Raw genomic sequence first — 15441 nt, forward strand, 5'->3', positions numbered from 1 at the left:
TTTTTGTACCACATATTGTGTAGATATCATATTTATAAGCTATAAAAAAATCTTGTATTAGTTTACTGTAAATCTAACCATTATATCCTTGCGGTACTTTTCAGCGTACGTTCTTACAGTATATGCCTCATTTTATTTTTCTATTACGTGTTTGTCTGAAAGTATGGAGACAATCTAAGACCGACAATTTGGGGAAAAAAAAGATATCCAGGTATCCTTGTTTTATTCTCTGTCGTGACAAATAATCACCCTTGCTTTTCTTCGCTTGAGAAATATTTTTATACACCGTTTGTGTGTCGAGTTATTTTCTACATACTCCAGTGCCAAATAAGAATTCATTCAGTTTGAAGCAGCGGTCACCAACACTTTCAGCCACTGTTCAACAGTACGTTTGTGAAGATGCAGCCCTGTGATGGGGACGTTACAGTACAGTTGGAATTCCCTGTCTCCTCTTGGTAGTGTCCATTTTTTTACCTGAATGTCTGACTACATATGTACAGTCCTTCCCTAAAGCTTTTCAGCTGTCCTTTGCAGACTGAAAATGAATTCAGGGAGCCATTTTTTCATAGTTTGGCAAGAAAGACCTAAGAGGGGAAAAAGCCAGCAATCAGTTTTATTTTCCCACCTATTAGTTTAATTTGCAGATCACTTCACTGCTGACAAATGCTGTTGTATATGGCGGACGTCATGTTACACTGCATCGATTACTCTGAACATCAGTTTTGCCTATGTCAGTCCTGCTTGCTACAGATTTTTTAGAAAACTATTTGTATTGGGCCAAATTGTCTCAGTTTGGAAAAAATCTCCCACAATTGAACCAGTGGGTGTGCCAAATTTATGGTTGTATGCAAATTTAGCCTGGTGTCTCCAGGATATTGACCACCACCATCTCTTGGGAATAGTGGCAAAAACCTAGAAATTGAATAGCTTCTCTGACTCTAGTATTGATTTTTTATAACATTCTTCTGTGGCTGCATTTGGCCTTACAAAGGAACTGTACCGTTCCCAGACATTATGTGTTCTTGATGTGGACTGATTTTTGCAGTTTTTCAAATATGTATGGAAAAAAGAAGGCCCCTTAAAAGTTTTCCTAGATAATGGTACAGTTGTTGATCATGCTCTCCTGCTGAACTGGAAGACTCTTGTAATGTTAATCCTTCCACCATATCATGAATCTATACCAGCATAACCTTCAGAACAAGCCGATTATTCCCACAGTGCTCGACTTTCATAACTTCTTGCTTCTTTTCCAGTAATGCAAACATACCTCAAAGTCAGATTGTCACATTTCTGAAGTGTCTTGGAAATACCACATTGACAGGAAATAATTGTTCTCCTTTTCCAGAAATGAGCCTTAACCATCTTATTTGCATACATCTGACTGTTCTGGTCAGTTTATGTCTTGTCTCTGAAACTTGGCCCTCTCAAACATCCAGTCTCATCCATCCCTTCATCCATTTATTTTAATGATGGGAGTACAGGGCTATGTAAACCCCATTGTGGGTGCTGGTACCATGCTCTGTCAGTGGTTGTTTGGTAGGAACCAATCAAGTCAGTTTCCTCTTCTTGAAGACACTTTGATTGGTTCAGACCACAGAGCCAGTGAAAGCTGATGATGGCCTCAGCTATTAGCTTCCAACCCCACATTGCTGATGAGACGGCCACTGTTTTGCGATGTTATTTAGAACGCTGTTGTACATATATTGATGGCCACTGGTGAACAAAGGAGAATGTATGAACAGTCATTAATGGTGGGCTTGCCTCCCAAAGTCAGAAAGACTTCAGAACACTCAAAATGTGCTCTCTGGCTGTGCCCTCCTTCCATCAACCAAGTCCCTTTAAATGACCCTGCGTTAAGGGCTGCAGGCTATTCCTCCCAGTCTCATTGGTCTTTCATCTATCGCCGTCTGTGGTAAACCAGCATTTTATTTTAGGTGATGTTCTCATTCTTGATTGCACTTTATGGTACTTCTTACTTATCGGTATAACAAATGTTACACGATTGGGAAAATCGTTATCCAAAACTGTTTCTCAGCAGAATTCCTCACTATGTCATGGGTGTGTGTGTGTGTGTGTGTGTGTGTGTGTGTGTGTGTGTGTGTGTGAGTGTGAGTGTGAGAGAGAGATGGTGTGTGTGTGTGTGTGTATGTTGGTGTATTCTCATAGAAGATGAATGTTAGTAATTTTTGACTTGGGCATTTTGTGCAAGTGCCAAGTTAAACATTGGAAAACTAATCAGATGGAAAGGAGACTAGTCTTCTGGAATGTTCATATTAACTAAGGTATAGTGCTAATGTCTGTTTTATGCTTGGATGAGTGTTAGAAAGCAAGTTTATGACCGGGAACCAAAGGAATGGAAGTTTTGTTGGCTGAAACTACATGCGAAATCAGGCAAAGGTATCCGCTGTTCCACAAGTACCTATTGCTCATAGTTGTCAAGGTATTGATCACTTTCATTCACATAGTTCTCATTCTCATTCTCATAGTTGGAATGAACGGATACCTTTCTGGTTTATGGTATTGACTTCTGCCAGTTGTCATCTATTAGGTTACGACTTTAAACATGACTATTTTGAGGAAAACTGAGAAAGTACAGATTGCTAAAAATAAAAATATGAATCTTCAGCAAACGGTGGAACAGGTGGGGAAAGAAGAAAGTGAAAATGGATGGAATCACTAAGGTTAATTAGTAAAAGCACTTTTGGCTCCATGCTATTGGAGAACTAGGAAGGGGTGGGGGGTGGAGAAAAGGTACTTTTGTAAATTGTAGTTTTGTTTTTCATCCATTTTGATACCCATGGTGCTTTGCAAGGATGTATTCAACATGACCAACATTTGGTTTGGCATATCCATTTTTCCACTAACTCTACTTTTTGTAAATGGATTGCTTTACATGTAAAACGGTGTATAAAACAGACCTGTACAGCCCATTCAATAACTATTATAAGCTGTTGTAACAAATGAAATGTTGATTTTTATAATAAAAATGAGTGAAATTTTATGCAGTGTCCAGCTCAGTTCTGTCATATGCTGTGTTTAGTGAGTTCAGTTCACACAATGGGGGTGGGGGGGTATTGGGGGGTGGTTTTGCAGGTGTGCCAACAATGAGAGTGGTAGATAGTTTAATGTGTTAGTCGGGTACCTTGTCCTGGATCTCATCAGCATCTTTGAAAAGGTCCTTCACAGTTTTCCTGTTATGTGGAGGTGCATACATTACACGGGACATTAGCCACTGCTTGTTACATGTAAATGCTAGTGCCAGACATTCTTATGCTTGACATTGTAGGTGATGCAGGTATGCTACAGAACACTATATAAAAGATCTGTGCAAACTGTGTGTCTGTATATAAATGTAATCAACATCGATGTCCATTCTGGGCTAGTGTATGAGAACTCAAAAGTTATGATGATTTCGAAGAAACACTGAAGCCAGAACAGACCTATCCCTGACTTTCTTCAGCACCGGCAGCTTAACTCAGAACACCTGGGAAAGCACACTGTGTTCAGATGCTAAAATGATAAACCACAGGGCCAAGTTATTTGGAAAAAATACACAAACATTTGAAATGGCACATATTTATTGAGTGAGGTTTTGTGGGCAAAAATGTTAATTATAAGGCTGGTGTGAAAAACGTACTCCCTCTTATACGGCCAGCTAGTCGTGTTTCATTCAGTTAAAAATTAACCATTTTAATTATTTCTATAATAACATTCCGATACCAACATATCTTGGACGTGAACTTATCTATGGATTACTGTTCGATGCCAACCTATGGCTCACCGGTTTTTCTGCTCTTTGTGTGCCACCTGGTGGTTTAACTCGGCACTGCATGTTTGATTGGCATATCATGATTTGCGAGCGACTCTCGCTGTTAAATGCACGAGCATTTGAACTAACGTTAAAGTTTCGAGCAATTGAGATGTTGAACTATCCTAATAATATTTTGTGAGATGGCTAATTAGCGGGCTAAGATGTCCCTTTAAAAGGTGCCTAGCGGGTCACATGTTTTAAAATTAAATATATGTAAATCTGCCGATCATCGACAGTTTATCACCTAACGCATTTGGTTAATTCATTTTACTTGCTACTTTTAATTATTTCATAGTTGGCTGCTATCTCATATTTGAATTGTGTGGATATAAAAATAACCGTCTAATTTCAATTCTGTTGCCATTTTCTCGTAACCCGGAAGTAAATGACGCAGCTGACACTTTTCGGCACTTGGCATGGAGGATGTTTGCGTTAAGTGAAATAGCGTCTCATCCAGCCAGCTGAACGTTGGAGACAGCAAAGGAAGAAGCCATTTGAAACGAGAAAACTGGTCCTTTCGACACACGGTTAGCTGAGCCGGGACCAGGATGATGGTTTTGTATTCATCGCAAAGCTAGTCTACAAATAACTGATAGCAGGAGAAATCAAAGCCCAGCTCCAAGAACCACAAAAGCGGAAGAAATCTCAAGACACGGTGTGTTTTCAGTCAACCTGCTTGTCAGATAAAAAGTCAACTAGGTACATAATTTGAACATTTTCTTGGTAACAAGCCAGCCAGACTATTGCGGATAAGCGGATACCGAGTTGATATTCATAACATATAGCTAGCTGTATGTCTTACTTCCGCTAAGAATTAGCGAGCTAGCCGGTGCAGTGACCAAACTGTCCAGTCTAACTCGATGGGAATGTCATTGGGAGGTTTTGTTGAACTGGCTGTTAGTTTTGATCTCTGCTTTCCTATGCTAACCTTTGTGCTGTCAATTTTTTTCTGGAAGGTTGCCGTGAGGTAGAGATTGGAGTCAGTCAGCATTCACGATGGGAGCGGAGCAAAGTGGCGATTCGGAGCATAAGCACTCCGACTACAGCACGACAGGTACTGTCTTATATTTCTATCATCGTATTTAATGTGGTTTATAGATGATACCTCTCTGCTCGTATTAACGTAACATGCATACAGCTGAGAGCGAAGTAAGATGGCAGATTCTGAAAGGAGATATATTTTTCATTTTGTTATTTATTTTTCATATAATGAACAAATTACAAAAGCTCGTTTGCTGAGATATAAATTACGCTGCATTCAATTATTAAACGCAATTGTTTTCCTGTTGCAGTGGTTCCGTCCCCAGCTAAGCAGAAAGCCAAAATGGACGATATCGTCGTGGTAGCCCAAGGAACGCAGTCCTTGCGGAACATCCATAATGACCCTGATGTCATCAAGCTGCAGGAGATTCCAACATTCCAGCCACTACTGAAGGGTAAGGAGGGAGAGCATAATTAGTATTGTAGAAATCTCTGCCCTTCCAGGACTGTATTTATATTTCACAACTGAAACATTAGTAGCCATCTCAAAATATGTTGCCATCTTTTATGTTTACCCAAGTGCAGGCAAAGATTTGACCTAGTTCCATTATAGTGTGAGTGTGTGAGAGAAAGAGTGTCTAATCCTTTGTGTGTGTGAGAGTCAGCCCATTCTTGTGTATTGATATAGATACGGTATATATGATCTAGTCTGTGTGTGTACACCTCTGTCTAATGCCTCCCCTCCTCTCTCTCTCTGTAGGTGTCCTGAGCGGACAGACATCCCCCAGCAGCGGTCGCCTGGAGAAGCTGGACTCAGTGCAGATGCTGCAGCTTTGTCTGCGTTACCAGGATCACCTGCACCAGTGCGCCGAGGCCGTGGCCTTCGACCAGAACGCCCTGGTCAAAAGGATCAAAGAGGTGAGGGCACTCCACACACCTACGCATTCTCCACAGGCTGTAAAGTGGACGGACCAGGAAAGGACTGCGCTGTCCCAGTCAGCCGCAGAACAGGGGAAGCTGTTCCTGGCTGTATTCAGCTGCATGGGTATATTGTCTGGTAATGTGCCCTGACCACGGCATCCGGTATTGATACCTCAGTATGGAAACCACAGCGTTTTTCTATATATTTGAATGGGATGGGAGTGTCAGCAGGTGTCAGATATCAGATATCAAATGTCGCATCCGTGAACTGCACATGTACCTTTGTGAATGTCCATACAAAAGCTGATTATAGCTCACTGAAACACGTGACAGCCTGCCAGCAGCCTCATGTAATGCTGCGTGTGTCATCCGAAAGTATGAGCTGGCATATCGCATGTTGTGTGGCATTTAGCACCCTTCACATGAAGTCTTGCCTGTGTGTAATGGGGCCCCCTTGTGGCCACAGATGGACCTGTCCGTGGAGACCCTGTTCAGCATCATGCAGGAGCGGCAGAAGCGCTTCGCCAAGTACGCCGAGCAGATCCAGAAGGTCAACGAGATGTCCATGATCCTGCGTCGCATCCAGATGGGCATCGATCAGACCGTGCCCCTGATGGACAGGCTGAACAACCTGCTGCCCGAGAGCGAGAGGCTGGAGCCCTTCACCATGAAGCCTGAGAACGAGGCCAAGTAGGCCCGGTCGGACGCCAGCTTCACCCCCTTTGCTGGCGGCCCCGCCCCTTCACTCAGGAAGCACCGCCCATCACCAACCCAGGTCATGCAACCCACCATTATAGCCCTGCTCATCTCACAAAAGGGGGTGGAGTCTCATGTGTGGGTGGGGTGTTGTTTGATCCTATCCCCTGTGGGACAGATCTGTCAGCCCTGAACTTGGGAGAAATTCTGTACTGGTAAATCACCTGAAATGCTGAGTGGATGTCATGAGCTATTTGCATATTTATGTTTTTTGGTGGCAGTTTAGAGCTTGGTGAAAGGGGAGGAGCTAAGACTGGGGTTTCATCATTAGTGATGCTTGTCAGAGGGGAAATGGCCTCAGAGAAGCAAGTTTGCCAAGCAGAGGAACAGAAATGCATGCAGGGAATTTTATTTTTAATCATTTCATGTATTTCTGAGGTTTGTTGAAGTAGCATTGCCCTTTGCTTGGACAGGTCCAGTGAACTGTACTAAACTCTAGGAAGCTTTTTTTTAACTTGCTTGGCAGTTAATTTTGTTAAAGAATTGTGAGCACAGGATGTGAGTGCTTCAAGATCAGTCAGAACAGCTAAGTACCTGAATATGGTGGTCCTGAACTTCACCACTCTGTTGTTCTTGAGACATTGGAGTGCTGAATTGGAATTACACCCATTACTTTTTTTTGCACTGTTGTACTATAAGAAATGTCAAACCCACAATTGTTTACAGCTCTTTAAATTAAGGAAATCACACCAGTACTGGTACTACGAGTCTGTTCTTTCACTGGCTGTCACCTTAATAAGTAATAAGGCAGCTGTAAACATTTTAATTTATTTATATATTAAGAGATGTACAGTGCTCCCGTTTTATGAGTAGCACGTTGCATTTGGAAAAACGAGAACATATCAAGTTTCTGTCACCATTTGCTATACGGATTGACAGCACGCTGTCTGTGGTTCAGCTGGAGTGCCTTGTTCTCTGCATCTCGGCATCATCGTGCGTATATCGCTTAAGGCCAGGAAAAAATGTGACGTTGACCGTTGCTGCCCTTGGGACCTTTGGAATGGCATTCTATATATGTTGAGTATAACTTTCGATAGCGTAGTTGACCCTGTCTGTTCCAAGATAATTGACACAGTTCACATCCCTGGGATTGTCTGCTGTTGTGTGCAGTAAGTTTTGTGAGAAGATACAAATATTTGTCACAGACATCTACAGTTAAACAAATGACAAACCGCTGGGTTTCTGTACTGAAAATGCATTTGAGTATGGGTATCAGTCCCAACAGAATATACCAAATAAAGGATACAGTTCTGAACAACCAATATATGGGAGAAAGTTTGTCCTTTTTGGAATGAAAATGAGAATTAATTTCTCGCTCATTTAGCACATAACAACCACATCTTTGATCTGACCTCATTCTCTTCTTCAATCCCAGAATCAAGCCTTGCACTGCCGAAAACAGCTGCATAAACAGTCTATAATAATTTTAAAATAGCTTGCATATGAATTATTTGTAAATTTCATGAAAGCATGTTAACATTTAACTCAAATAAATATGTAATTTACGTTTGGGCCAGTAGATGGCAGCACATGGCTATTTGCATACCAATAACAAATGTCGCTAAATGGGCCAATCCAGATTTATCGCAAGAATGTGTTGAAATTTTTGCGATAAAAACGATAAACTATTTATAAATTGCATGTATAAATCGTGGTTGATAGTGTAAGAAATGTCGCCAATGTTTCCTTTGAAAATAACCTATTTTCAATTTTGCACCCCCGGTGGCCACCGGAAGTAGTTTGTTAGTAATGAATGTATTTTACGGTCAGGCGTGTTTTTACCTGAGGAGTAAGATAGCTAGCTTTAAAGTGGTTCCTCTCGCATTCGCTCGCCTGTGTCGCCGGTGTGGATAATATTCTCTTGGAAGCGCATACAAGAAATCCGACACGGGAATCTTTGCTTGCGACTCATGTAGCTGCCTAGCGAAACTGTCTTTACTTTGCCGTCTGACTCCAATAATAGGCGCCAGTTAAATTGATTTTTGTTGTCGAAGGGTGACTGTGAACACTGTGCCCAGTTACAATTTTTTTTTTGGAAGATCAGACATGTCGGAATTTCTGGAAGATCCGTCGGTTCTTACTAAGGATAAGCTAAAGAGCGAGCTGCTGGCCAACAACGTGCCTCTGCCGAGCGGCGAGCACAAAAAAGACGTTTACGTGCAGCTGTACCTGAAGACCCTGACCGCTCAGAACAGGGAGAAAGCCCCGGCAGCGGACACCTTCTCCAGCGACGAGGACCTGCCTCCACCGGTGATCACCAACAGAAGTCGCTCTGGAAGGGTGAGTTTTTCTCATGCAACTTGACATGCATGCACTCTGCTAGCCAGCTACATACATTTTTGATAAGGTAACCTGAGCAAGGTGAAAAACTTGCGGCTAGTGTTGTGGTTGTCGACGAAGCAAGTTAGGTAACTGACGTTTGCTATATTGCTTCCAGCAAGTTAACGTTAGCTAACTAGCTATCTCACTAATGCAAAAGGATTAGATTTCACAGTCCTATTTGGCTCACTTATTCGAAATGAAACGTAGCCTAATCTGTCAAACGTCCAGTGTCTGCTAATGCAAGTTAAAGTCTTTGTGTTGAAAGCAAGTGTCATAGCCGTGTGGTAATAGCTTCTAGCTAATTGGCTGGCTAGCTAACGGTAGTATTTTAGAGATTAGCTAGCTACTTGGCTAACTGACGTACCCGACGTTGTGTTTGTGAATCCAACGTAGCTAGCTGGTTAATTAGCCTGGTAGCACAACCCACAAGCCGTTGTAGCTGTGCCTCGATTACACTTTTAATCAATCCAACTGTCCTTTTTTCCCTCAGAGCCGCCATACTGTGCCCTGCCATAATTAGCTTAGCTAGCCTAGCTGGCATAAGGCATACACACAACAAATCCGCGTGTAGTGATTTGACAGCGGCGGCTGCCAGTTTTCCTCTTAGCTGGCGATCCCCGTCAGTGGCAAAGCGCGGATTAGCTTCTCTGTGTACCGCAGACAGTCGGGCAGTAGTTCTCAGTTCTTTGTGCAACGTTAACGGTGTTTATCTTTGTTTTGCAATGCGTTCAGTAGATGTCCGTGTGTCGCACAGAATTGAATTCGACGCTTAAACTGCGATAAAATCCCGTTATGCTACACCCAGTGTTCGTCGGCCTTTTGTAATTAAACCACGCTGTTGGATGTTGGGATAAACAAAACCTCAGGTAAGCTCAGGTGGCGTTGAAAACTCCTCCACTCTGCACTTCATTAAACCGTCAGTGTTTAAAGCAGCAGTGCATTGTGACACCCTGCAGACCTGGTCCCTCATTTATCAACGGGACAATCGCACGAATTTAACTCCCAGCTGTGCATACAGCTCAGCTGTGGGTGGAAGTGACAGTGACTTGTGAAAACTTTTATAAACGGGAGAGAAGGAGAAAGAGATGGAGGAAGAAGGAGGGGCATTCTTGTAAAGAGGCAGCGGCTGTTTTTGAGGGACTAGCCTTTTTCCTGACACTGCTTCATCGTGGGCTCAGTCATTTTATTGAGGAAATACTTCCCCAGGGACAGGAATGCATGTCCAGACTACCAGATGTGTGGAGTTACTTATATCTTAGTTTAAGTCTCAGTCATTTGAATGCATCACAGTGCTTAATTCTTTACATTCCAGTAAAAATAGCCAAAAATGAAATTCCTAGCTGTGCGTTTCTGTCATGGCTTGTGCAGTCATTAGCCTTCAGGAAGATGTGTGCAGCACAGTGGTGTGTCCCCCCTGTTTAATTATGGAATAAAAAGCTAGATTTGCGCTTTCAGCAGGTGAAACCACCTTTGAACATATTTGAGTGTCTTCGTCAGTAAGCATGTCAGCCCTGAGAGAGTATCTGTTATCAGAAAAAGTTAACATTTAATCTTGTTTTGTCATGGAAACAATATGTAGGCCTAATTGTGCAGCTATGTTATGTTTGTTGCACTCAAAACCTTATTATACACAGATGGCCGACAATACAACTGCTCTTCCTGTTTCTGCCGATACCTTCAGGAATTGTCAGGCAGCGTTTTGCCAGTTTCCCCCAGCTAAGGAAATCTGTGCACAGTTCTGTTGTCTTGCTTTTTTGTACCAAGTTCAGTATTCATTATCATTGTGGGCCTTCTGTCAAAGAAGTTTTGTTAATGCAGCTGTGGAGTAGAACACTCTTTGTCTGCACACATTTTCAGTCATGGTGTCTGAAAGTTTGTTGGAAGTGTTATTTTCATGTTGTGCACCTGATGGATAAGAAATGCAGGGAGGCAAAGGAAGGATGTGATCAGCGGGTCAGGTTTTGAGTGTCATAATTGTGTGAAAGTGTTTAGCGAACTTAATTGTTAATATATCACAGTAAAATCATTGCCTGTGTGTGCACGCTTTGACCTTTGCCCTCTGCAGAAAGCCACAAGGAAGACAGACAAACCAAACCCAGAGGATGTGGACGCCTCTGAGCTGACTGACGAGAGTCTCAGGGAGCAACTGCAGAAATATGGAGTCAGTGTAGGGCCCATTGTAGGTGAGACACACATATGCATGTGTATATACACACATGCACACTGAACGCGTACACTTACGCACACACAAACACATGAACAAACACATACATGGATGCATACACACACTTGCACATGTATGCATGCACATACACTTTCACTCACACACACACACACACACACACTTGTCGAGTCTTATGCATACAAAAACATATTCAGACACACGCACTCTCTCACTTGCGTGTATACACATACGGACACTTTACACTCGAACATTCTCACATGTTGGCTCGACCATACATTCACATAGACACTCGCGGACATTCTCATGTACACATGCTTACACATTTTCAGCTTCACAGATTATCTGCCCTACACACTCTCATACGTACTTAAATACACACACAGTCACTGGTACCATCTTGGTGCGAGCCTCCACCCTGACAACGCCTTGATCCTCCACATGAAAGCTGTACCTCCCAGCCCCACCACTAAGCTCTGTGGCTGCCCCCCTCACCGTGTCCCCAGCCTCCACGCGTTCGCTGTACGAGAGGAAGCTGCAGAAGCTGCTGGAGCAGGGCCCCCCTGAAGTGCTCCCCTCTGCGCCCACAAAGGTCGACAGCAACCAGAATGGCAACACAGACTCTGACCAGTACAGCGACAAGGAGGAAGGTGAGACACAGATCAGTAAGCATTTACTCCACCTATAGCTGTAACTAGTGCTGGTGTGCTACAGTTAAAGCACTAACCAGTAATCCTGCGTTATACACACACCTATTACCAGTAACCATGTACTGTATCTATAGCTCTAACCAGTAAGACTGCACTAATATCGATTACTCTAACCAGTAACCAGCACTACTCCCACTAACCAGAAACACCGCACTAGAACTGTAGTACCAGCCAGTAATTCTGCTTTACACCCACAGCATGAATTGAAATTTCTACTGAATACACTGAGCTCAAACTCCTACCTATATCCATAGCACTAACCAGTAACCCTGTACTATATCGGTCCTGTCTCCCTCTGACAGAGTATGACTGTGTCTTTCACTGAGTAATGTGTCTGTGTATCAGAGGAAAGGGCGGTGCCTGAGCCAGAACCTGAGCCGGAGGTGGAGCCAGTTCCAGTGGTGGAGAAACCTGTGAGGAGCAGAGGGAAGGCCACTGCTCGGTTGAAGACCGCTCACGACCTAGACCACAACCGAGTGAGTGACGCGAGCGCACACAACCATTCAGACACATACACACGTACACATAGATTCAGACCATCCAACTACCTCAGCCACAGTTATGGGACATAGACATACACACATACATAAAGCTGCATGGTCTCACTGTGTAGCCACTTGCTGTTTAGAGTGCTGCACATGCTTAAAGTGACCTGGATGGAGGTCAGAGGATGGGGTCCATTATGGAATCTAAATGAGAGGTGGTATGCGTGGACTGGTTTCTCTTACAAAGTTCATCTCCTTGCCTTTACGTGTCTGTGCGTGTCTGTGCGTGCGTGTGCGTGCGTGTGTGTATACAGGTGGAGGAGAGGGTAGTCACAGCTGATCACACCTCCAGCATGGATGGAAAAGACATTCTGAAAGAAATGTTCCCCACCACACCGACAGGAATCAGGTGAGTCACATCTCTCCATAGCTCTCCAGCACAAACCAAACTGCTCAGAATTGTCGCACACAAACCGAACCGCTCACAATTCTCCATTCTTTTTCCTCTGTCATGACATTTCTTTCCTCTTTCTTTCTCCCTCCTTCCATCTCTCTCAGTGCTACCTGTCGAAGGCCAATCAAAGGGGCAGCAGGACGTCCCGTAAAAGAGAGTGAGTTTTGGCTGGACGAGTCACTCCTCCGTCGTATTGAGCACACCGAGAGCACCTGTTCCCACAGCGAGAGCCGCACTTTTCTGTCTGGGGCCACCCCACTCTCGTCCTCCTCGGAGATGGCGCCCTCCGGTGGCCAGAAGCCTGCACGCCGCTTCCTGCCTGTGTGGGTGCAGCTGCTCTTCCTTGGCGCTGTGGCCGGGTTCCTGTTCTTCATCTACCAGGCCATGGAAACCAACCAGGTCAACCCTTTCGGTGTTTCTGAGAGCTCAGAGGCAATACCCGAGGCCAGTGCCCGTGTGGGAGAGAGCCCGTGACCCTAGCCAGCCATTGCCTCTCCATCTCTCACCAGTCCCATCTTCCCATTACCCTTTACAAATGTCCTCTCGCTGTCTGTACTCCCTCTCCCTGACATGATCCCCTTTAGTTTTTTTATCTTCCAACGTCTGTATCTGGGGGACTTTCCCCTCCCCAGCTTCCCTTTTAATTTGCTTTTTATCATGGCCTCTCTGTCATCTCTATATAAGGGCTTTCCCACCTTCTCTCACCTCTCCTCCCTACTGCTCCTCTTCCCACAACAGCGCCACCCTCCTGTCTCAGTTCCAGTCCTCCTCCTCCTTTAACAGTGGCTTCCACAAGAATATATGGACTTCATAAGGTGCAGAATCTTCCTGTGTTTCTACCCTCATCCTGGAGGGTATTGCCATTGACTTTTTTTTTTTTTTTTGTCACTCAGTGAGGCGGTCAGTCAAAGGCACGGGGTAATGACGTCCTGCTTCTAGAGGTCAAGGTCGCGTCAAAGGTGTGAGGGTGTGCAGTTTGTGAAGTCGTACTTGCTAATCATCTGTGAGCATTTACTGGGATTCTGAATCACTGTATCTCTGACCATTTGCTGGGACTGTGAATCCCATATTTGTGAGCGTTTTCCAGCGTCACGCGTCTGCAGCCCTGTGTGTATCTCTGTTTACTGGGTTTGTGCTTCTGTTCTGAAACTGTGATACCTGCAGACATGAGCAGGAAGCTCATCCTGCTGGTGTGTGGGGTGAAGCCTGAAGAATATGAAGACATGGAAACATTTTGGCCCCTAGTCAGAGCCACGGTGTCACTAGGTTGCAGTGAGCCATGCAGTCTTTAATGCTGAAGTACTTTTCATGTATAGCACTTACATTTCCCATTCCTTTTTATGTGAAAAGCACACAAATAACTCTAACTCCAGTCTTCTATAGCCCAAGTATAATATATATCTACACTAACTGAGCAAGCTTTTTATAAATAGTACACCATGGCATTTTTCAGTGGGACATTTTAATATTTTTAATGGATCAAACTCTACTTGTTGCGGCACATTGTTGCAATCCAGATAGTCACAAAGCGCTGGACATATAGCATAGGGGATTTTCCAGAGTGAATAAAAAAAAAACCCAGGGCATGTGGAGAAAAAATGGAAAATTATTCCCTGACCCTGGAAAAGGGTGGAAGCACTGGGATAGCACTTAAAGGCATGAATTAGTTTTTATGCGTTTTGAAGAATTAAGTTTCAGTCAGAAATCCCAATGAAACTGAGAGGATACTCAGTGTCGATGGTAAGCAACAGTGGTATAACTGTTAAAGAATCATGATTATAACTTCAAATGAAATTTTCCCACAGGGTAGTTAATATAGATGGTGAATATTTATTTTGTCTTTGTAGTATTCTGTAGCATCTGGATTAAACCATGAAGAGAGCATGGTTTTCAATAATTGAGAAAAATTATAAATTGTGAATAAATACAAACAAAAAAAAAAATCCAAGTAATTTAACCTTTGACCTCTCGATTTGGACATTTGTGCCATATCTGGGGTAGGGCCGATGTTTCGTTTGGTTTAAATGCTTGTGAAACTTTTCTAACTGCAGCCTTTTCAAAGGTGTGTCTTAAAACTATGAAGCATCGAAAAAAAAGTTTTTACAATAACAGATTTTAAATTCATAATCAGGTGAAGCTTCTTCTGGTCTAATGTGAATCTGCTTCACTGAGCTGCAGTTATTTTCAGGACTATGCATCTGTTGTATAGGACTTAAAAGTATATAATGAAAAATTTACTTCTTAGGATTGACTTGGCCTGTTGGACAGTAAAAGAGCAGTAGCTGCAGGGAGATTTTTAAACTGGGTGTTTTTTTTTTAAAAAAAAAAACAGTACTCTGTCATTGGTGAAAAGGGCAATAATATTGGCCTCTTTAAATTCATTCTCCTTCCCTTTCTGTCTTGTGTGTCTGCACCTGCTGGTGCTCTCATCACTGCTCAGGAATTCTACCTACTGATCCAGTTAAAATTGTAGTAAAAGCATGTAAATGTGTGGCATAGTACAATAAATTAACATTAACCATATTCAGCCTGTGACTTAGTGGAATGTGTGGTTGCACCCTGGAACAGATCTTAAACTCCTGGTTGTGAAGAAATTCCAGCAAAGGATAAATGTAATTCCAGATGCTCAAGATCAGATTATGTAACAGACATGTTTCTTTACTGTTTTGACACCCAAAATATATATGAAATGACACTGCTTTTGTAATAAATCAATTATTCATAGTTTTTATGTAATAATTTCTCTTGTCGTTGTGTGGATTCATGGGGAGAAAAGAGTTTGCAAACCTAGCAGTGGCTACGTAGCTAACATTATTTTT

General features: G+C 43.1%; 2 protein-coding genes across 4 annotated transcripts; both read left to right on the top strand.

Annotated features, from left to right (window-relative positions):
* The first annotated feature begins 4220 nt into the window (after window positions 1–4220).
* borcs5 (BLOC-1 related complex subunit 5) lies at window positions 4221–7723 on the top strand. Of its 2 annotated transcripts, none has more exons than XM_036520322.1 (5): window positions 4221–4466; window positions 4768–4865; window positions 5104–5247; window positions 5553–5710; window positions 6180–7723. In XM_036520322.1, exons 2-5 carry the CDS (start codon window positions 4808–4810, stop codon window positions 6405–6407), a joined length of 588 nt encoding a protein of 195 aa, XP_036376215.1. In that variant the 5' UTR covers window positions 4221–4466; window positions 4768–4807; the 3' UTR covers window positions 6408–7723. The 2 variants fall into 2 exon arrangements, with proteins under 2 accessions (XP_036376215.1, XP_036376216.1); XM_036520323.1 differs by having other exon boundaries at window positions 4454–4510.
* A 503-nt stretch (window positions 7724–8226) lies between these two features.
* On the top strand, window positions 8227–15380 carry LOC118771914 (lamina-associated polypeptide 2-like). Of its 2 annotated transcripts, none has more exons than XM_036520082.1 (6): window positions 8227–8749; window positions 10857–10974; window positions 11480–11638; window positions 12029–12159; window positions 12483–12577; window positions 12727–15380. In XM_036520082.1, exons 1-6 carry the CDS (start codon window positions 8516–8518, stop codon window positions 13094–13096), a joined length of 1107 nt encoding a protein of 368 aa, XP_036375975.1. In that variant the 5' UTR covers window positions 8227–8515; the 3' UTR covers window positions 13097–15380. The 2 variants fall into 2 exon arrangements, with proteins under 2 accessions (XP_036375975.1, XP_036375977.1); XM_036520084.1 differs by having other exon boundaries at window positions 11480–11623.
* The last annotated feature ends 61 nt before the right edge of the window (window positions 15381–15441 follow it).

Source organism: Megalops cyprinoides, chromosome 25, assembly GCF_013368585.1.
Source record: "Megalops cyprinoides isolate fMegCyp1 chromosome 25, fMegCyp1.pri, whole genome shotgun sequence".
Classification (NCBI taxonomy): domain Eukaryota; kingdom Metazoa; phylum Chordata; class Actinopteri; order Elopiformes; family Megalopidae; genus Megalops; species Megalops cyprinoides.